The sequence below is a fragment of the Castor canadensis genome, chromosome 11 (genome assembly GCF_047511655.1).
Source record: "Castor canadensis chromosome 11, mCasCan1.hap1v2, whole genome shotgun sequence".
In the NCBI taxonomy this organism is placed as follows: Eukaryota; Metazoa; Chordata; class Mammalia; order Rodentia; family Castoridae; genus Castor; species Castor canadensis.
The window spans coordinates 63,004,351-63,026,437 of record NC_133396.1 but is presented as its reverse complement, the minus strand read 5'-3'; the positions used below and the strand labels follow the sequence as shown (position 1 = coordinate 63,026,437).

At 53.6% G+C, this 22,087-nt stretch overlaps 2 protein-coding genes across 5 annotated transcripts in view; one reads left to right on the top strand and one right to left on the bottom strand.

Moving 5' to 3' along the window:
* Positions 1–16,362, top strand: part of Pitpnm3 (PITPNM family member 3) — a 95,448-nt gene extending 79,086 nt beyond the window's left edge. For all 4 annotated transcript variants that reach the window (XM_074047124.1, XM_074047125.1, XM_074047126.1 and 1 more), the window contains 8 exons: positions 463–611; positions 2,152–2,268; positions 4,711–4,827; positions 5,133–5,281; positions 5,434–5,583; positions 7,083–7,266; positions 10,865–10,993; positions 12,427–16,362. In XM_074047124.1, coding sequence (XP_073903225.1) covers positions 463–611; positions 2,152–2,268; positions 4,711–4,827; positions 5,133–5,281; positions 5,434–5,583; positions 7,083–7,266; positions 10,865–10,993; positions 12,427–12,732 — 1,301 coding nt within the window. In that variant the 3' untranslated portion in view covers positions 12,733–16,362. The remainder of the gene's footprint in view (positions 1–462; positions 612–2,151; positions 2,269–4,710; positions 4,828–5,132; positions 5,282–5,433; positions 5,584–7,082; positions 7,267–10,864; positions 10,994–12,426) is intronic.
* A 190-nt stretch (positions 16,363–16,552) lies between these two features.
* On the bottom strand, positions 16,553–21,093 carry Pimreg (PICALM interacting mitotic regulator). The gene is made up of 6 exons (XM_020187957.2): positions 21,003–21,093; positions 20,185–20,509; positions 18,694–18,974; positions 18,139–18,234; positions 17,520–17,569; positions 16,553–17,213 (listed from the first exon to the last, which is right to left on the bottom strand). The coding sequence occupies exons 2-5, from the start codon at positions 20,473–20,475 to the stop codon at positions 17,536–17,538; spliced, it is 702 nt and encodes a 233-aa protein (XP_020043546.1). The 5' UTR covers positions 20,476–20,509; positions 21,003–21,093; the 3' UTR covers positions 16,553–17,213; positions 17,520–17,535.
* Between the last annotated feature and the right edge of the window lie 994 nt (positions 21,094–22,087).

Here is a 22,087-nt window from a genome sequence, read left to right as displayed (position 1 = left end):
TCCTGGAGAGAACCTTGACCTCTGACCCTAGTCAGAGTCTTGAATTTTGATCCTGGCACAAGACTGAGTTTTGAGCTTGAATAGAGCTCTGATCCCTGACTTTGGCCTAGGACTTAGTTTTGACCTCAGAGTCCTGACTTCTGATCTCTAACCACAGTCTGAGACCTGGCCTCAAACTGATTCCTGACCTTGGACAGCTCATGGGGACCTCTTCTGAGCAGCATTGGGGTGTGACTGTGACTGTCTCTATGGGTCGGGTCCTCCTTCCTGGGTCTAGTTTGGAGCCTGTGTCATAGAGGAGGAGCAGGCAAAGGAGTAGGGGTGGTGAGGAGGTAGAAGGAGGACCAGCCCCTCTGCGTCCTCAGCTCATTCAGAGCAGGCCTGGTGGCACTGGGTCTGTGCAGTGGGAGGCCCATGCTGCTCCTTGGCTGCTCTGTCCTCATCAACCTCTTGGCTCCGCAGTCACAGCCAAGTGGTGGGGCATGAAGCGGATCGACTACGCCCTGTATTGCCCCGATGTCCTCACCGCCTTCCCCACTGTGGCCCTGCCCCACCTCTTCCATGCCAGCTACTGGGAGTCCACTGACGTGGTTGCTTTCATCCTGAGACAGGTACTGTGCCCCCCTGGCTAGGCTCAGCCCACAGGCACCTCCAGAGGATTCCATGGGTCCCCTGAGGCCACACTGAGCACTTGGCCTCTAGCTGACAACACAGGGAAGGCACTGGAGCACTCATGCCGGGAGTGGTGATGTGGCCAGAGAAGAGGTTTCTTTTTTTTAAAAGAACTCTGACTTCTGTGTGGCTAACAGAATGGTGCTTTCTAGAAAATTAAACAGGAAGTGTATAGGAGACCATACCAGGGTGTCAACATAGAGACCAGAGCTATACATCCCTGCTCCCTTCCATGTCTTAGTGTCCTTGGCTTTAAAATAGCAGGTACAGCAGAAAGGCCAGTGACTGTGGGGCTGGGGAGCAGGTGGACAGCCTAGATGGCCATGGTCGGGGCATAACTTAGCCTGGGCTCAACAAGAAGCCATGCAGGGCTGTGAGCAAGGAAGAGCTATGACTGACTGGTGTTTTGAGAAGGAAATCTTGGGGTTGTTGTTTGGGGTGGGGAGAAGGGCAGGGAGTCAGAGAGGCAGAGTGAGGTCCCAGGGAAGGCAAGGACAGCCGCCTCAGTGCTGAGGAGTGGTGAGGAGTGGTGACATTTGAACTCTGGTGGCAGCATCCCTGCCCCTGGGCTGGGGTTACACAGGGGCCCAGCATCCCTCTTGGGGGCAGAACAGAGCTGAGCTGGTGGGTAAGTGGTGGCTGGGTTTCTGCTGTGTGAAGTGGAAGAGGGCCATCAGGCATTGGCAAGGAAGGTGCTTAGGGAGACATTGGCACTGGAGATAAAAATGTGGGAGTCAGCAGAGCTTGGGGGACATTGAAAACTGGTGATGGGTAGGTCACACCAGAGAGAAGTTCAGGGGGAGTCCTGGTGGCACTCCTGCGAGATTAGGAAGAGCCACCCAAAGGGACAGAGAAGACCTCCAGGTCAGAGCAGAACCCAGGCATGACAGATGAGCTCAAATTTTGAGTCAGGCAGGTTGGTCGTCCCTGGGGTGGTGGCAAGAGTGGTTTCAGGTGGGCAGTGAGGAAAAAGGCTATGGAGTGGGCAGAGAAGAGGAGGCAGCAAGGAAGGGCGGAGTCTAGGAGAGGCCTGTTGTACAGAGCTGCGTAAGGTTAGACCAGGGGTGCAGAGGAAACTGGAGGGGCAGAAGGGGGTCCAGGGACCGTATGTGGATGCTAAAGAGAATGACCCAGCAGAGGATTATGGTGGAGAGGGGGGGCAATGGCCTTGAGGAGGGGAGGCTGGTCTTAAGTCACCTGTCATTCAGAATGGAGGGCAGAGAAGGAGTGCCACTTTGATTAGCCACAGGATTCGGGCATGGAGGACAGAGGCTGTTCCCCCAAACAGCCATTCAGGAGTTGGTGCCAGGCCCTACCTGTCAGGGCCTGTGGGCAGGGAGGTGGTTCCTGGGGACTCAGCCTCCAGAGGGTTCAGGTTGGGAGGTGGGAAGGCTGGAGGAGGGCCACTGCTCATGGGCCTGGCCCTGGGAGGGAGGTAGCAGGGTGGGAAGCCTGCCCACTCCATGTCTGCTGCTGTAGGTGATGCGGTATGAGAGCGTGAGCATCAAGGAGAGTGCTGGCTTGGACCCTGCTGCCCTGAGCCCCGCTTACCCCCGGGAAAAGTGGCTTCGCAAGAGGACCCAGGTGAAGCTGCGGGTACGTGCAGGCTCAGCTGCATATGGGCTTGCCTTAGTGAGGTGGAGTTGCCCTGGGGTTGGCGTAGTCAGGAAGTTTATACAAGGAGCGTTGGCAACCGTTAGCACCCACGGGGCTGGGACTCTTGCTGAGACAAACCCCGGGCCGCAGGAGCAATTGCTACGTGTCAGGCTTCTGAAGATACGGCACCAGAGTCCTGCCCGTGGCCGCAGGGCTCTTTAACTTAACATTGAATATGGCCTGTGTGATATTTGCTGTAACGGAGGGAGGCACAGACTCAGATGGAGATGGAAAGGATTGTCAGGGCAGGTCATACAGGATTTCTCTGGAGAAGGAACTCTGTAGTACCCTACAGATGAGTAGGAGTTTGGGATGCATACATCTAATTATTCACTAGGCAAACTGTCACCAGTGCCTACTCTCAGTCCCTCTGCTAGGACTTTTTGCAGCCTGAGACTGTGTACAGACATAGCTACTACTGTGGAAGATCAGACATAAATCCTAAAAACAGTCATAAAAGGTAGAGGCTGACCAATGCTTCATGAATCAACTCTTTTTTTTTTGTAAACATATTTATTGAGATATAATTCACAGATGTGTGCAACTATCACCATGGTCAATTTTAAGGACATTTTTGTCACCTTAGAAAAGAAGCCCCTTCAGCTGTTTTCCCTTGTCCCTAGTCCTTTCCCCTCCCTAAGCAATTAGTACTTTACTCTCTGTCTCTGTAGATTTGCCTATTCTGCACATTTCATTTAACTGCAACCCCATAACATGTGGTCTTTTGCGACTGGCTTCTGTCACTTTGCACAGTGTTCTCAAGGTTCATCAATGCCACGGCATGTTTCAGAATGTCATTCCTTTTCATGGCTGAGTAACATTCCATCGCATTCTGTATTTTGTGTATTTATCAGTTGATGGACATTTAGCTGTGATGAATAATGCTGCTCCAAATCTTCCAGCACACATTTTGTGTGCACATATACTGTGTGCACTGTTTCTCTTGGGTACAGACCTAGGAGGGGAACTGCTGGATCAAATGGTGACTCTGTGCTTTATCATTTGAGGAACCGCCAACTGTTCTCCACAGCAGCTGCACCATTTCATGCTCCCTCCAGCAGGGCATGTGGGATCTGGTTTCTCCTCCTCCTCTCCAAAACCTGTCCGCGCCTGTCTGACTCCTGTCATTCCAGGAGTGAGACACTGTGCCTTCAGTTTGCATTTCCCTGATGACCAGTGAGGTTGAGCATCTTGTGTGCTCATTACACCAGTCCACCTTCCCTCTATGGTGCTCCTGTCTCCCTCTTGGCTGGACATCTGATGGGCAGGGCCCATGAACAGTTCCTCCTAGGGACTGGTGCAGACTAGTCCTGCAGATGTTTTTGAAGTGGGCTAAAAGGCCATGGGAGTTGAGAGGAGGAAGAGACCATACCTTTGGGGAGTCCAAAGAGTGTGTCTTCAGGGTGGAGATGGAGTTGAGTCTGGACTGAGGGGGTGGGCTAGAGTGTGGAAGCAGAGGTCCGAGGCCCCCACAGAAGAGCAGCACAGGGGAGCAGTGTGCAGAAGTGGTTTGGACAAGGCCTGGAATACTGAGCTCAAGGTCTGGCCTTCATCTGAGGATGTTGGGGGTCTGGCCCTATAAAGGCAGAGGATCTGGGGCTAGGGGCAGTTTTTGAATAAGGAGTTCCATTAGGAAGCTCCTAGCAGACTCCAGGCAAGAGGTAATGTGAGTGTGGTGGAGATACCAATGTGGCCAGACTATAAAGGAGTCACTGGGTCCAGGGATGTGGGTCTCACAGGGCAGCCTGGGAGTGGTGGGGAGTCAAGGCCAACACAGGACTGATCTGAAGGCCAGAGGAAAGGAGGATGGGAATTAGCTGGACAGACACAGATGAAATGATGTGGTGTCAGAACCTGCTCTGGAGTAACCTGTGCTGGTCTGTTCTGGCCTGCACTGTGCTGGGCTGTGCTGGGCTGGGCTGGGGAGGAGGTGACCAGAATGGCCTAAGTGTTGGAGCTGCTACCAGGCTCCCAAGCTCTTCTGTATTATTTTCTCTGTTATTGTACATTTGAAATTTTCCACTAAAAAGCCAGATGGTAAACAGCTATTGCATGTGAGCTGTGATACAGAGAGATGACTAAAGGTGACTGGGAGTCTCCAGCCTAGGAATCTAGACGTGGACAACAGGCCGTTGAGGATTGGTTGCCACCTTGGGGGTATACTATCAAAAGTGTGGGAGGCCCAGGGTCAACAATTTTGTTGACTCAGTCTGTTTTTCTCATGGCTTCTGTGGGAACCCATCTCTGAAACCCTAACAGAAGTTAGTAGGAGACATGACTCAGTAGTCCACATCTCTCCAGCCACCCTGAGAGTACTTTCATGACGAAGCAGGGTCAAGCCTTACTCACAAAGGCCACACTGGTTTCTTTCTGTCCTTCCAGAATGTCACTGCTAATCACCGGGCCAATGATGTGATTGCTGCCGAAGATGGCCCCCAGGTCCTGGTGGGGCGGTTTATGTATGGGCCTCTTGACATGGTGGCTCTGACTGGAGAGAAGGTACTGAGGGCTAGCATCCCCTTCTCAGTAGGCCATATGCACCGTGTGCCTCACCGTATCACAGGGTGTGAGGGGTGAGGGTCTCAGGAGACTGAGCTGTCCATGGTGAGAGGATGGAGCAGGGAACAATCCCCTTGCTCAGGCAGATGGGCTGGAGGTGAGCAAGGGTGAGGAGGAAAGAGAAACCACTGTGGCTTGAGGGAAGGGATGACGGGATCCTGAGTCCTAGCTCCCCAGCCTAGACCCTCTGTTGAACCTGCAGCCTCTCAGCCTTGAGAGTCCACTGTCCTGTTCACTGCCTGCAGGTGGACATCCTGGTGATGGCAGAGCCGTCCTCGGGCCGCTGGGTTCACCTGGACACAGAGATTACCAATAATAGTGGCCGTGTCACATACAATGTACCCCGGCCCCGGCGTTTGGGTGTTGGTGTCTATCCTGTGAAGATGGTTGTCAGGTAGGACCTAGGGAACATCCTCATTGCAGCTTCTCCCATCTCTGTGGCCCTCGAGCAGAAGACAGGTCCCATCTCTGTGTGCATGGAGAGAGGAAATGGGAAGAGGCTACCAGACCCTGGCACCAGACTGACCGCAGGCCGCTACCTTTCAGGGGCGACCAGAGCTGTGCGATGAGTTACCTCACGGTGCTGCCTCGGGGCATGGAGTGTGTTGTGTTCAGCATTGACGGGTCCTTCGCAGCCAGCGTGTCTATCATGGGAAGCGACCCCAAGGTCCGGCCAGGCGCAGTGGATGTTGTCCGGTGAGTGCTGCCTCCCCTGAGGGAGAAGTCTGCCCTGGGGATGCATTGATTTCCTGCTTTTCTCTGGATTTCCATGCGTCTCTGGGCTGGGAAGTCCTGGTTTCACCTCCATTAGAAATCCACTGAGGGTCCTTGGGAAAGTCCCTCCCCATTGTCAACCTTCCCTTGTTCATTTGTCCCTCCTTCCCTTCCTCCCCAAGATGTGGGGGACTGGGAGATCGTGGGGGCAATGATGGCTTTGGAAGAGGAGACCGGTCTGGCTCAAGGGCTTCCCAGGGACTGCTGACCTCCAGCTACCTGCTGGCTTTGTGGGAACTGGCCTGGGACAGTCCCACAGCAGGAAAGTGGGGCTATGGTCTTTTCCCTCTGCAACTTCCTGGTGCCCCAGGCTCCTCCACACCTTGTAGTAAAAGATGCTTTATGTCAGTGCAGATCCCATGGCCCCATTCAGAACTCCCCAGCATCCAGTGGGTGTTACCATCCCTGTGCTTCTTTACAGAACCCACCCCCCAATCTCCCAGATACCAATCTATGGTAGCCAGGTGGTGGCTTATCCCACAATAGTACCCAGACAGGTCTGGGCTCATCTGGCATCTTGTTGTCAAGAGAGAGCACAGAGCAAAGAGGCCCATTCCACTGGGAAGCAGGAAGACTTCCTGGAGGAGGGGCCTTGAAGGAGCGAGCACAGGAGATGGAGCTGTGAAGAAAGTCTAGGGGAGAGGTTTTCAGTGCAGAGCACAGGGCTCATCCAGAGGCAGCAAAACAGTCCCGTGCCTTTGAGGAGAAGGGACTTGCAAGGCAAAACCAGGAGCAGGTCACAAGTGCAGTGAGACCTAGAGGTTATCTCAGGCCACTAAGGAGTCAGGTGTGCTTTTAGGCAAAGGAGTAATGGAATTGGATTATGATTTATGTAAATCACATGTGAACGCATGAGGATAATACAGTCAGTTGTGTGGGGTACCCCATGCCAGGCATATATTAATTCCTTTCATCCTTGGAATAACCCCATAGAGTTATTCCCACTTTATAGATGGGGAAACTGGAATCTTGGGAGTGTGTGTGTGAGTGATCTGCCCAAGGTGGCATAGACCCAGGTCAGATTGGAATGGGGGACTGGAGGGACAGAGGCCACCACCGGCTTTTGTAGTGGCCCAGGAGAGAGGTGGGGTCAGAGCTAAGGATGAGAAATGAAAGCCTTGCTCACTGGAGGAGGAGGGAGGGCAGGCAGAGGGAAAGGGAAGGAATTAAAGGCAGCCTTTCTGCTCCAGAGAGAGGGCAGGAGTGGGGAGAGCAGGTTGGTAGTGGAGAGGCAGTGCTCGCAGATCATCCAGAGGTGTCCTGGACTCACAAGGCTCAACCTGGAGTGTGGATTTGGGGGTCCTCCCTGTTCTTCCTAGTGCTCCTTAGAGCACTTCCGGGGCTGCAGTGGGCTGGGCAGACCACTGGGCAGCGGGTAGCCTGCATGGGCTGCACTGGACCCTACAATGCCATCCCGCCAGGCACTGGCAGGACCTGGGCTACATGATCCTTTACATCACGGGGAGGCCGGACATGCAGAAGCAGCGGGTGGTGTCGTGGCTGTCCCAGCACAACTTCCCACAGGGCATGATCTTCTTCTCGGACGGGCTGGTACACGACCCGCTGCGGCAGAAGGCCATCTTCCTCCGTAACCTCATGCAGGAGGTGAGTGGGGCCAAGGTGGGCGTGGCCTCGGCTACACCCACGCGAAGGCGGGGCCTCGGCGTCAGGCCCTCACTGGGGAGGGGAGGGATTAGACCACGCCCCTCCTTCATGCTCCTCCACTGGGTGGGGATACACCTCCGTAGTTCCTTGTTGGTGCAAGGGGATGCTCGGTTTGCAGAGCACACCCGCGTGCATCTCATTGGATGTAGGTGTTAGCTTCTTCGACGGATGTTCATCCTTTATCATCTCCTGACTCTAAAAGCCTTGTCTCCACATTTAAGTACCTATTGCGTAAAACAGTACACCGCCCCCCCCCCCCCCCCCCCCCCCGCCACCCACACACCAATTTACCCACCCAGAACTGTGGTACTCATTGTGAGAGCCTGAGACAGGCATCTTTGTCCGCACCTGCGGAGGCGGCCAAGCAAACTTTCCACAAGCCCTCCAGAGGGGGAATTCTGATCCATAGGAGAATTTTGAGAATCACAGATCTAGGGCAGGAGTTAGCCAATGAAAATTACATGAATTCAAACTTCAGTGTCCCTAAATAAAGTTTTATTGGAACACAGCCAAACTAATTTGTTTACATATTATCTGTGGTTGCTTTTGCATTACAATGGAAGAATTGAGTAGCTGTGACAGAGTGCAAAGCCTAAAATATTTACTATCTGGCTTTTCACAGAAAAAGTCTGCCAATCCCTGATTTAGAGAAAGAAAGACTTGTAAATTGACAATTACTGGTGTGTGGCTGAAAGAAGGGGCTATTGACAAACAGAGGAGAAAGGACTTGCATTGCCAGGGGAGGCCCCAGAGGGCTTCTAGTAGTGGTAACCTTTGAGTATCCTTTTGAAGCATGAGTATGGGTTGTCAGGTAGACAATGAAACAGCACGGGGCCAACCTAGAGATATATCAAAAGATTAAAATAGAAATAAAACCAAGCTTTACTTGGGAATAGTATGGTAGTAGGAATAGCAGAGCATTAGTGGGAATGCATGTAGGTGGGTCTGAGGAGGTGGAAGGGGAAGTTTTTAAAGGTCAAAAGGAGGAGGATCATACTAGCTATCTTGAGAGGATTAGTAGCAAGATGGCACCAGTCTGAGGTTGAACAGACAATTGCTGGGCAGATGTCCTCCAAGAAGTACTGTTTGTAGGAGATTGCTGTGGCCCTGCTGCAAAATTGTGGTTCTGGCAGTCTTGTGTGGTAGTTACTATCAGGCAATCACGAGTGAGAACTCTTCCTTCACAATCTCCAAGTTTTGTTTATTTTTTGTTAGGATTGACACAAGCAATTCCATTTTGATTTGACAACTTTTGTGGTGTGCAAAGGCACAGAGGTGAGAAAGAGCCTGGGCATCCAGGCTCCAGAGCTGCAGGCATCCAGGATGGTATATGTGCAGGCAGGGTCAGCCTCATGGCAAGTGGGAGCTGAAAGCTTGGCAGGCCTTGAAGACTTTGGGAAACAGGCCAAGACCATGGATTCTCTGTTGACAGCAATGGGAGGGATGGGAGAGACTAAAGCAAGGCAGTGTCTAATTTGAGTTGTAGAAAGATCTCTCTGGTGGCTTTGTGGAGAGCAGAATGGAAGAAGGACAGGCAGGGAGACCAGTCAGAATGCTGTTGCCCAAGCAAAAGACAGAAAGACTGAAACCCAGGTATTGACCATGGGATGGGAGAAAGGCCTGGGCAGCATGAGAATCGGGAGGTAGAGTTGTCCAGACTTGGTGGTGGTTTGATGTAGGGGGTGAGGGACTCTCAGATGTCCTATTGGAACAGGAGGGATCCCCAGGAGGGATTCAGGTGCTATTCTGACCATGGCCTCCATGGCAAAGTCCAGGATTTGGGGCAACCATAGCCTGCAGTAGGCACTTTCCAAATGCTAATAGAATGAATACATGAGTGAGTGAATGAAATGAGAGAGGACCTAGGAGGAGGACCAGACAGGGGTTTGCTCAATTGTGAACACTCGGAGGCTGATACGGCCACATCAGCCCCAGCACATGGGTTGGGGCAGTGGCTTTGGCTGGGTAGAGATTGGAGCCATCACTGGAGGCAGGTCAGTAAGGGGAAGCATCCCCTGGGAAAGGCAGGAGCCAGGAGAAGCTGCTCTGGGCCTCTGAGATGAGTGAGAGAAGCCAAGTGAGGAGCCAGGAGGAGAGTCAGAGGAGGACAAGGGCTAGGAGAGAGAGGCTTCAGGTGTCAGGGGACTGAGGGTTCCAAGTAGACAATCCCCTTCTTATGAAGAGCTGTGGGCCAGTAAGAAGGGTTCACTAGATGAAGACTGGATGCTTCATGACCTCTGTGAGGAAGGGACACCTCTGAGGGCCAAGGGGACAGAATCAGGGTGAGGAGTGAAGGAGGATCTCAGCTTAGAGTGGACATGCAGGTGGGATGGAGGGTTGAAGTTACAGGAGTGAGCTCAGGTGAATGAAGAGGTGGGAAGGGAGGGGGAAACGGGCTGCTCCTTCTTTGGAGCTCAAGGGCAGCTGGGAATAAACCAACTGACAAGTCAAGTTGCTGTGGGCTGGGGGAGCCTGCTCTTTGGTTCAACATCAAAGGCAGCATCTTTGATGTTGACTTGGGAGAGACACAAAGAATAAGTAGAGTGGGATCTACATGGTTCTGTGAGTTTCTCTAGCAGCTCTTGGTAGTCAGCATATAGAAATGGAGAAGGAACATGGTAGAAAAATTCTGGGCTGAGATTTGGCCAGGAGTGTGTGGGAGGAGGATGAAGGGGCAAGAGGTCAGACATCACCGAGATACCATGGGTACCCAGGCAGGATGGGGCAGGTGTGGATGAGGCTGAAGAGCAGCTGGGGTGATGGCCATAAGAGATATGGGGGGAAAGAAGCAGTGATGAGGATGGGAATGCAGCTCAGAGCTCAGATCATGCTGGTTGTGGACTGAGACTCTGACTCAATGGGCACAGTGAGTTATTAAGGAAAGCTGAGAGGCAGCGATGGTATACTAGTGGTAGGCTTCCACGTGAACGGTAAGGCATCCTAGCAGTAGGTGTTTAGAAGGAAGGAAAGCCATGACCCAGGACCAAAGTCTCTGTGATTGTTGGAGGACATGGGTGCAGAGGCATAGCGAGGGGCTGCTGGATGGTGAGCCCCTCAACAGGGGGAGGGCTAGTTTTATCCAGCGGGATGGGCAGAAGGATGGGGTGATGTTCTCAAAGTGTCTCTGGATCAAGATGGGTGTTGGCCAATTCTCTAAACTGGGTGGGGGCTTCTGGGGAGGACATCTGCCAGCCAGAGGCAGCGGATGCATGGATCCCAGATCTGGCCTCTTGCTCTGCCCTGTGATACGTAAACTCTGGAACAGAGTTTCCTTATCCACAAAGGGACATTTGGCTCCATTGTTACATGAGCTCTGTGTAATGCTGCCTGAGGTGGGTCATTAAATAATGTGGTCAGTACTGCGGCCTATATGAGACCTGGGGTATGGGGCGGGGACAGGGAGGGGCAGCCTCTCTGGGGACTCTTGCCTTGGAGTCTGAGTGCAGATACAGTGTCCTTAAACAGGGGCTCCCTGGAAGCCTTCCCACCCAGGGAGGCTGGGCCTCCCTCTTCCTCCATGAGTTGCTCTGTGTTTCAGTGCTTCATTAAAATCAGTGCTGCCTATGGCTCCACGAAGGACGTCTCTGTCTACAGTGTTCTGGGACTGCCAGCCTCCCAGATCTTCATTGTGGGCCGGCCCACCAAGAAGTACCAAACCCAGTGCCAGGTGAGTGAAGGCCCGACTGGGGGCTGAGGGAATAGGGGCCAGGGAAGGAGCCAGGTGGGAGAGTAGGCAGTTGGTTTTTTCATTCAACCAACTACTTGCTCCTTTCTTCTTTCAATTTATTCAGCAAACACTATTGAGAAACTGTCTTGGACTGGGCCAAGGCAGGAAAGAATCCCCAGTGAAGTGTAGTGGGAGAGATGGGAGAATTCGTAGACAATGACAGTAGAATGTGGCAAGTGCCATGATGTATGACAGAGAGCACAGAAAATTCTAGAGAGGAGCAGCTAACCCAGGCTTCTGGAAGCTTGAAGGAATTGTCCAGGAAGGTCCTGAGATGGAGAGCAGCATTTATTTGTGGCACAGGCAGCAGTGGAAATCAAGGTCAGAGGTGACAGAGAACATCACCCCAAGCAGTGACTCAGCATGGGGTAGGCATGGAGAGGACAGAGGGTTGCAGTGGTCCATGCATACAAGCTGGCCCATGTGCCTTGCTCATTTTGGACTTTGTCCTTTAAATCGGTGGAGTAAGGTCTGCTTGTGGTCCAGAAAGATCCTTCAGGCTGTTTGCAGCCTGAAGGTGGGTGGGGGAAAGCAAGGAAGTTGGAGAGGGTGGAGGGTTTAAGAGGTAGGGGCTGGATTGGATTTGGTAATGAATGGATCAATGTGGAAAGAAATGGAAAGCCAAGGTTGGGGCCTGGTGTCTGCCTTGGGTGACCAGGCAGAGGATAGATACTACTATTGGGACTGAGAAGCAGGTTGGAGGGAAAGTATGTCAAGTGGGAGGGGCCTTAGAGTGACCAGCAGCTGGGGAGCCAGAAGATGGTGTCTCCTCACGTGGGTGGGGGATGGAGAACCCTACTTCTCAAATTAACTTGCTTCCCAGGGATCACCTGGGAATCTCACTTACAAGGTGATTCTGAGGTGGGCCTGGGGCGGGGATGGGGTGGGATGGCCTGAGATTCTGCCCAAAGAGCGTCTAGGTGATGCTGGTATAAACCACACTTCGAGCAGCAAGGTTCTGAGGACACAGTGGGAAGGAGTGGCAAGAAGGGCAGTTGTGAGAGGCAGCAAGTAACAGTTACGTGGGTTAGAGCTGCACGCTGAGGGGGTTTCCATTTTGGGATTTTAGTGAGGGTGACAAGGATGGGCGGGCCGTTCACTAGGGTGAAGAATCTAGAGGAAAGGCAGGCTGGGGAGTAGCCCAGTGGTGAGCGCTTGCCTCACAATCCTAAGGTCCTGGGGTTCCCTCGAACACCAGGAGAAAAAAAATCCAGAGTACTCTGGTGTGACCCACATACAGACAGAGGGACCCTGGAATCGTAATGAGCACCCTACTTCGGTTTCCCGGCAGATTCCCTAACAGGGTGTTTCAGGGAAATGGCGATGCTGGGGGACAGCATCGGGCGCTGGCCTGACGCCTGTCCCCTCCGCAGTTCCTGAATGAAGGCTACGCCGCACACCTGGCGGCGCTGGAGGCCAGCCACCGCTCGCGCCCCAAGAAGAACAACTCGCGCATGATCCTGCGCAAGGGCAGCTTCGGGCTGCACGCCCAGCCGGAGTTCCTGCGCAAGCGCAACCACCTGCGCAGGACCATGTCGGTGCAGCAGCCCGACCCGCCCGCCGCCAACCCCAAACCCGAGCGCGCGCAGAGCCAGCCCGAATCTGACAAGGACCACGAGCGGCCGCTGCCCGCTCTCAGCTGGGCTCGTGGGCCTCCCAAGTTCGAATCGGTGCCCTGAGCGGGAGGGGGCGGGTGGTGCTCAGAGCAGGGGGGCCAGCCAGGCTGCCTGCAGAGACGGGAGGGCTGCCTTCTCCCTGACACAGGCGTTTTCCTGCTTTTCCCCTCCCGTGTCTGTCCAGCAGTGTCCGATCACAGTGGGGAGGGGAGGGAACCCTCCCTGGGCTGCGACAGGGTGAAATCCGGGAGTCTCAGTGCAGCCCCTGCTGTCTCCTCGCCCTGCGGGCGAGCCCATGTCAGGGCTCAGAGTGGTGTTTGCTTGATCCCGAGGGCAGGCCTGTGCCAGCCGGACTGTTGAGCAAGCCTAGGGCCTCCGCAGCCGTGCTAGACAGGCTCCAAGCGGAGAAGTCACCAGCCCCGGTCCGCCAGCAACTGGCCGTGTTGGAAGAGTGAGCGGCATTTGTGCCCACCCTTCCTGTGATATCCTGGGTCATCACTTTGGGGCTGGCTCTGTTCATGGCCAAGTGGTCACTTTCGGGGAGAGAGAGGACGTCCTCTGGGTTCATCCTCATGTATTTGGTGTCTGTCCACAGCCCTGGGGACGGGTCTGGTGCTGACGGTCTGTCCTGCAGCTGTCTTTTGTTCCCCACTTTTGTCCTCAGTATTCTCAACATTCTCCCATGACCCGTGAGGACACGTGTTGCTCTTCTGGGAGCCCAGCCTTGTGAGGCTACAGCCTCTGGCCCAGTTGGTCTGGCTGTGTACTCTTGAGCCTGTTTCGTACTCTCTCTGGGCCCTGTCTTCCTTCTGTTATCGGAGGGTCTCCCTAGCTGAGGTGGGTAATAAGAGTTTTTGACTCCTAGGCTGCTCTTTCCACCCTCAGAGGCCCAGTGATCCACACCTTTACCCAGCCTGGGCAAGGGTTTCTGAGAGGGCCGGGAGGGAGGAGTGCCTGACCCAGCACCTCAGAGAAAGCCCCTATTCCCAGCAGGTTTACCTGGCTCTGATGCCCAAACTGGGTGTCCTAGGGACAGAAACAGCCCCCTCCCAGACACCAAGGGTACTGGCCTGGCTCCCCCTGCCCAGCTCTGCTCAGACTCATCTCTTCCTTTGGGTTCCTGGAAGGCATAGAACTGAGATCCCAGGCTTCTGGGAGTTCCTGGAATTTTGGCTCAAGCTGTGTATTCTGTTCCCTTCTGTCTGTCACTCAGCTTGGTCTGGGTAGTCCCCTGAGGGTGGCTGGGCTTGGTTCTCTTGGGGCCCCAGGTCCTCCTGCTGCTGAGCCCCTGGGCATAGGTCTTCTGTACTTGCTCCAGCTCCCATGCCTGGTTGCTTCTGAGACCTCCAGCAGCTGCCACTGAGGCTGGGCTCAGTTCCATCAGTCAGGCTGCTCCAGGGGCCAGACATCTGTGCACACGGCAGGCAGGCACCTATGTGAGCTCAGTATCGCTTCTGCTCAATGTCTACCTCTTGCAGCAACCATGGTGGCTGCTGGTGGGGGCCGCCGGCACTGTGTTGTGTTTTCCTGGCAAACTGGGTTCCTCGCTGGAACTGGAGGGGTCTGGGCTCCCAGATCCCCCCTGCTTTCTCCACTAGAAGTATCTTCTCCAATTTGCCAGCTCCTGCCACCTTCGCCTGACTTGCCTGCCAGCTCTTCTCCACTTTCAGCACTGCATCCAGTATTGAGCCAGGTGCTGCTGGGGTTTGCAGGTGGCGTGGAAGCTTTAGCTTCCTCCAGTCCTGCCTCCTGGCCGTTCTCACCTGCCCATCCTCCCTTCAACATGTCATTGTTCTTGGCTCTCTGTTGGCACCAGCCCATATAGCATAGCCACCACAATCCTAATTCTTTCCACTCATTTCCCAAAGTACTGTGATTTGAACTTAAGCAGACTTGGTCTGATTCTGACAGCCCATTATCTCCTTTCCACAGAAGCCACTGAGAAATTATTTCAAATGATAAATGATTAACATGAGACACTTTCCCCCAATTTGATTCCCCCCTTCCCTTTCTGATAAACTTGGGCTGGGGAAGGGAGAATGCACACCCGGGATTCCCAAGGAGTTCCCAGTTGGTGATCAGGACTCTGTGGCTCTGAGGATCAGGGCTGAGACACAGGACCCAGCAGGAGGGCCCCATCCCTTCCTTTGCTGAAGCCCTGGATTGGGATTTGAGGACTTCCTCATGAGACACTGATGGTATACAGGGAAACCTTGTGACCACAATTCCCCTGGAGCTGTAGTTGGCATGTGTGAACATGTGTACTTGTGGTTCTGTTTGGTGAGGAGACAACTCATGTTTCAATACTGCTTTCTGTATCCCATGAGCAGTTTCTATGCTAGTGGTTTGTTCAATTTTGTCTGTCAAGTCAGAGACAAAAAGAACCCAAGTCCCATTGTTTTTGGAGCAGGTGCTGTTGCCTCTTCAGTAGTTCTGTGAGCCCCAATCCAGCTGTTTTCTAGAGAAGCTTCTAGCTACTGGTGTGCCTGCTCTCCAGCAGCTGGAAACAGATCTTCCTGCCTGACCAAAGCTCCCTGTTTCTTGCGTGGCATGTTTGTTCTTCTCCATGTGGTGGCTGTCCTGGCAAGGGATGCCTGCCGCCTTCCTCTGTCACTTGCCCTGTTGGGGGTTCAGGGTACATTCTTTGCTGGGGCCTGCTCTTCTAGCATCATGGTCCCTCCCAACCCCACCAAAGACCCGACTCCTTAAGCACCACAGAATATTATAAAAAAGAAAGATACACGCATTTGGATGAACAGCTTCCCTGTCTGGGTGCTGGGTTGCGACTAATGTGTCTGAATCCCAGCATTCCCAAGATTACTGGGGATGGTTTTCTGAAAGAGAGGAGACTGGATCTTGCTTTTAAACTGTACTTTCTTCACTTTGAGCCCATAGCTGTGCTCTGGAGGTGTCCTGCAAACAAAACATGGCACCCATCTTCAAATGAAGCCAGACCCCACCCAGGCAGGTGGACCAGGGTCAGGAGGTAGTTCCAGTTTTGCACCCACTCCCCCACCCAGCTCAGGTACACCTGGGAGGGAGCCTCGCATTGACCCCACCCTAAACCACCATTTTCCAGCCTGATCCCAGGGGACTGGGTGCCAAGTGCTCTGGAAACTTATTGTCTATGGCTCAGCCAAAAAAAAAAATCCCTCCTTCCCTTCCTTCGGGGCTAGAGGGAACTTTCTTAAGCACCCAAATTAGGGTTAAGTTTAAGCAGTCAGGCCAGGCTGGACTCTGCTGTCCTTGCTGAGAAACCAATAGGACAGTTGGGAGAAAATTGGTTTGACTCTATCCTCTTTGGGACAAGAGAGGCAGGTGACACCAAGGAGGGGCAGGCCAGAGGAGGGCGGCTCATGCATAGGGACCCCCTCCCTCGAACCTTGCTATCCTTTTCTATTTGTTTACTCAGTGGTGGCCACCAGTCTGACCCTGTCTGTGGTTTGACAGTCCCTGTGTAACTTCCAGTATTCTCTGTGATGGATGGTTCTGTGGTGGAAATGGTTTATTATATTCCTTATGGCTGCCTTGTACAAAATCCGTTAGAAAAAAAAATGTAAAATATCAGATTTCTAACAAGACAAAAACAGCATTATGGAGTTAAAGGATTTTTACAATTGGTCTTGATTTTGATGTGAGCTGGTTTTTAACTCTCAAATGTCACTTAAATAAAAACCTTATTTGCCTTTAAAATGTGCTTTGCTCTGGACTGAATTGAGAAAGCTTTCCCATTACTCTTGTTCTTAGGAATGGGGGTGGGGGGAGGCAGGCTGGGAGCAGCAGAGATGAGGGGGACAAAGCTGGACCCCAAACCTGTGGCGCAAAGCAATGTCAGAGTCGGGGAGAGCGGCAAAAGGAAAAATGTCAAAAGTGGAAAGTGAGTCTTTATTATGAAAAAGCAATGTGATCTAGGAAGCTGACACACTGGTTTCTTTCTAATAAAATGACAAAGCAGATTTCTTAAATAATTTATGAAGAGCAAAATCTGCTCTTGAACAATGCGCCCCCTCCCTGAACACCCACAGTGTGGCGTGCTAAGCTTATAAATAGGCACCATGAGCCTGGCTTGTAGAGCCTGGCACTATCTCTTTCCCTTCCTCCAGGGCCCTGGTGGAGGAAGTGGGGGTGGAATTGGGTCCCCAAGAACCTCTGCACTGAAAATACCGGGGGTGAGTGTGTGGATACGTCCTCCAGGACCCTGCTCCTGTGACAAGGCTCAGAGCTCACCAGCATGTTAATGTACCTTCTCTCTGTGGATGAGGCAACCACAAGGCTCACAGGTGGGATGAGTTCTAAGCCCAACGGTCCTCTGGGGGAGCAGGAGCAACTCTCCACACCTCTCCAAGGCCTCCCCAAGTCATTCCCAGGCTGTGACAGGGCCATTGCTGGGCCCAGGCATAGCTGAGGCAGAAGTGTGCTGGGTTAGTCAGGTCCTTGTTAGCACTGGCCCAGGGGTGTTGATAACTGGCGTTTCCTCCTGGAATCTCCAGGAAGGTGGCAGATATCCTGGTGTGAGGGCTTGGTGGCCAGGCAGGGCTCATTTCCTGTAAGACAGAACTCCACTGTGCCCCTCACTGTGCTCCAGAGAGGGGATGTGACACCATAACATCCACTCTGAACGTGGGGCTGGAGGGTGGCTCTTGGTTCTTGGGAACCCCAGCATGCTCTGTGAGTGTCGGAGTCAGTGGAGTTAGCAGCTTTGGGTCCACTTCCTACTCTGTGATGCTCGTCTGTCTTGTGAATTTTCCCAAAACCCACCTATTTCTTTATCGTGCCTACAATTATGCGCACACACTCATGCACAAGAGGAGGAAGAGGACAGAGACAGGTGGTTGGGAGGAGGGCATTACCTGCAGGGCACTGTCCTCAGTCATGAATGAGGGGGACGGCCATGTTACCACTAGGGATGGAGAAGGGGGTAGGGGGATTGAGGCCACTGAGTGCTGCATGCTCTGAGGGGCCTCCCAATCTGGATCAGACAAGACCAGAATTTGAAGGCAGTGTGGGAACATGGGCATTGGATGTGTATATAGTCAGGGCTGGTAGGGCTCTGCCTAAGGGCCTACTGTGACCATTATATAAATGGAGAACTAAACATCCCAAGTTAGGTCAGATCTGGAAGTGAGACTCTGACTCCTGAGCAGACCTGGACTCTGAATTCCACGGGTCTGCAGGGCATAGAGGAGCTATGGAGGGTATTGGAGGAAGGGTAGGAACCAGATACCCAGCCACACATGAGATCAAGGTAATGGACAAAGATGTGAGTCCAAGGCCTTTTACCATCACTTCAGTCAAGGTCTTTCATCCCTTCTCATGTTTGCAATGAGGAGACTGAGGGACAGAAAGGGGCAGGGACTTGCCAGAATCGCACAGCAGTTCCGAGCCAGAATCAATATCCTCTCTACAAAGATGGCATGGCTCAAGGACCCTTCTGGCCATTTCACCATGAAGTCTGGGATGCCAACTCACCTCTCTGTAGCCATGATGGCCTCATCCAGCTTTTGGGACAGCTTCTGGAGATGTTGGATTCCTGCACCCACAGGCTCCAGGTCACTGTCAGACTCACTGAGTACAAGGAAAAGCCACACCAGGGTCTAGCTGGAAACCCGAGGCAGGAGCTCTCCCAAACCACTGGGGGCCTGCTCTGCAGGCCTAGATGATGCTGGTGGGCTGCAAAAGACTTACCAGCACTTTACTCAGAAATGCTATCAAGGGCCATGAGACTAAGCCCATGGCAGTCGATTTGCAGGCAAGCAAACCCTGCCATCCCCCCATTTGGAATCACAGCCTCAGTGCTACCAGGCTTGGGTACATGGGACCCAATCAGAGCTAAGCTCAGTTCTTCCTTTTACAGATAGGGAAGCTGAGGTCCTGAAGGATTTTCTCAGGTCCCCCACTAGCTCTGGTGGCAGAGCTGGGCCACAGCACAGATATGATGGCTCAAGGTGTCCCAGCTCCAGGTGCTGAGAGGCTCCTGGGTCCCTGTTAGTGTGGGGGGGTCAAGGGGAAGCACACTCTACTTGCCTGGGAGAGCAGAGAGGTTCCGTCGAGGAGTAGGGGCTTCGGAAGGCAGCCTCCCTCCTCAGCCACCGTCGCTGGTGTGCTCGTGTGCCCACCTGGGCAGAGGGGTGGCGGTGCTCCCTCTCCCGAGGGTCCCAGGCAGCCCCAGACAGCCTGGTGTTCTTCTGGCTCAGGTTGGGGGGTGGGGAGGCTCTGCCCTTCTGCACCCCTCTCTTCCTCCTCCTGGCTGTCACCTGAGTCTCCATCAGCCACTTAGTGCCACTTTGGCAGGACTGCTGGATCTTCTGTAACAGGCACATGGAAAGGTTAGTGCAGACAGAACCAAAGGGAGCTATCTAGGCTCTAAATCTTCCCTCTAATCCAGGCCTACCAGCTGTCCCACAAACATCACCTGCTTAGTTGCAAGGGTGAGGGTCATGAGCTTGTGAGCTGTACTGCACCACAGGGACCTCACTCAGAGAATCCAGATAAAGCTGCAGCAGAAACACTTAGCTCACACAGCCTCCCTTGTCCAATCCAAACTCTCCTCCCAGGCAGGTTGACTCAGAGAATCAAGAGGTTTGATCATGACACCCAACTGCTCAAAATCCTTCTATGGCCCCTTGTTTCCTATAGCACCAAGCCCCAACAACGGACCTTTTATATGAGTTGGGTTGAAAGATTGTCTTTGCCTTGGCAAACCAGAGCCCAGAGGTTGCAGCAAGACCTAAGGACAGTTTGGTTATGTGGACTTGGACAGGATACCTCATTTCATTTCTCTAAGACATGAAATGCACCCAACATCATACCTTCCCGCAGGCACATCATCCTGACACCAAATCCCTCAAATCTACCTTCTGAGCAGCTCTTGAAGTTATCCACACTTCTGCAGGACAGGACCCCAGGGATGCATCTGTTCCCCTTCCTTTCCCATTAAGTAGCTTATAAGCAGGTTCTACTATGCTAATCTGACCAGCTTTCCCATCCTGTTTAGAATTCTTCCCACTCCTGAATGCTCCTGGGAGAGTCTAAGCAACTCAGCATGCCCTCTCTTTTCTCCCACCCTTCTCTGTCCTCTGTCCACACCCAAACTAAGGTCCTGCCCCTTCTTTTCAGCACCCGGCTTCCTCTCAGTGCTAAAACTGGGTTCACATTCCTTCTGCTACTTACCACACCCCATACTCTTCCCCTTTCTTGAGTGAATGCAGAGGGAAGTTCTGGTTTCCTGAGAAGACTTCACTGGCTAGGCTTGGGTTTGCAATTTCCTATCACAATATAGAGCTCATCTCCTTGTATCATAAGCATCAGTTTTCTCTATGGCACTGTTTCATTCACTCATTCAACTATGTGTTGGGTGCTTATTATGTGGCGGTAACTATTTGGGGTGCTGGGGAACAGCAATGAACTAATTAAAGGCTAAGCCTTCATGGAGTTTATATTCTTGGGGGGTCCCTGAGGGCAAGAATTGTTAGCACGAAGGAGACCCTTAAATAAATGGTTAGTAGTCACTATTACCTGAGACATGGCGCCCAAGGCGTTCTTAGCTGAGCGAGCTGCAGCCTGGAGGCCCTGCTGCTCTGGCTCTGGGGTTGGGGTTTCCAGGCGTTTCCAGGAGGGGCCTGCCCCCAGGTTGAGGCTGACTGCTCTGAGGGGCAGCCTCCTTTGGAACTGTCTGCACAGGGAGCCCAGGGCTCCTGTGGTCGTCTCCAGATGGCAGGTAGCAGACTGCATCTCCTCCGAGGGCTCATCCTTTAGGATTGATCGCCGGCACGCTGAGGCCTTCATACCCTGCCACTGAGAGGTCATCTCTCTAGCCCAGTCTCCTCTGCCTGCTTAGACCCTGGGGAGGTCAAAAGGCAGGTCATCAACCCCATTCCTAGAGTCCACAGAGACCGAGGCACAGAGGTGAGATGGAATGGAGGCCCATGGGGGTGGGGTACTTGGACAACGATGGGTGCCAGAAGGCTACTTCCTGGAAGGATCAGGACGGCCAGTGGCATTCCGCTCTCTCAAGTTTCCAAAACCAGCTGTCTTCATCCCAGCCTCCTTTCTGGAATCTCGGACGCGAAGGGAGGCAGTTTCACCGAGCCTCAGCATTCGGTCCAGGACAGGGTCAGCGGTTCTTTCACAAATCGCCCTGGCCAAACGTGCTTCCGCCCAGACCCCGGCCGCCCCACTAGACCCTCGGATTCGATTGAACGCTTACAATACCCAGCCACCACCGCACACCGCGCCCGTCCTAACCAGAGCCCCATCTCACCTCCCCATCCCGAGCTGCCCCGAGGAGACCCCCACTTTGAACAGAAGCCCTCTAAGTCCCGGCCCAAGCTCACCCCGGAGTCCCTAAGGTGGGACCAGACGCTCAGCACAGCTGCTCCACGCCGACCCCAGCCGATTTGAAACTCCGCGCCGATCCCGCCTCGGCCTTGTGCTCATTGATGATTGGCTCCGTCCCCGCCGGCGCTGTAGCGCCGGGGATCTGATTGGCTCCTTTCTCTAGAGGCTGTGAATACTGCTCTGGGATTGGCTCGGTCGCTCCCATTCTCCGCTGGGACCCCCTGGGAGCTAGCTCCAGCTAGGCCGCCCGCGGAATCCCCGGCTGATCCTCCGCTCAGCCCCCGAGCCACTTCCCGGACACGCCCAGTCAGATCGCACGTCCAGTGCCTGCGCAGGATTAAGGATAGTCTGCACCACTGCCACGGCGGGGATCCCGGGCACTCAAGAGACTCAAGGGCTGGTGGCCTGGCCCTCCCGGCCCTTCAGCTGGCAGAAGCCCTGGTCTCTGCGGGACCCTCCCATCGTCCCAAGGGGCCTGTTTTTGTCAGAAAGAGGCATGGGCTGGAGGTACGGAGCCCAGGATTCCCATGGAGGTTTTGTCTCCAATTCCTCTCCTGATCTCCTTTCCTAAAACAAGGCACTGCTCCTCTCTGTATCCCCCAAACTCACCATCCACTCTACCCTCAAGAAAAGCGCATCTTGGAGCGGGGGACAAAGCAGAGCATACTTCCCTGTGCAACCCCTGCCCAGGCCAGCTCCTCAGCCCTGGAGGAGGCCTGCCCCACTCACCCTCTCCTCTTCCTCTCAGCATCCAAGCAAGCTTAAAAAAAAATCACCTCTGTAAAGCTCTCCCAACTCACCTACTCCTTTATATGACCTCAAAGCAGACTGCCTTTTCCCTTGCCCTCCCTTCCCCAGGTCTGGAAATGATGCTCTGGGGAGGCTCTGTCTCCAGCCCTCCTCTTCATGTCTGGATGGTCTCTCCCGCTCCTTTAACCATGATGATAATGATTGACTTGGATATGGCACTCCATGTCTCTCATTTGACCCTCATTGCAGCATGCAACTTGAGGAGGAAGCTGAGGGAGAGGAGGTCAGACTGGGTCCAAATGTCATTCAGTGACTATGGGGCAGGGCCAAG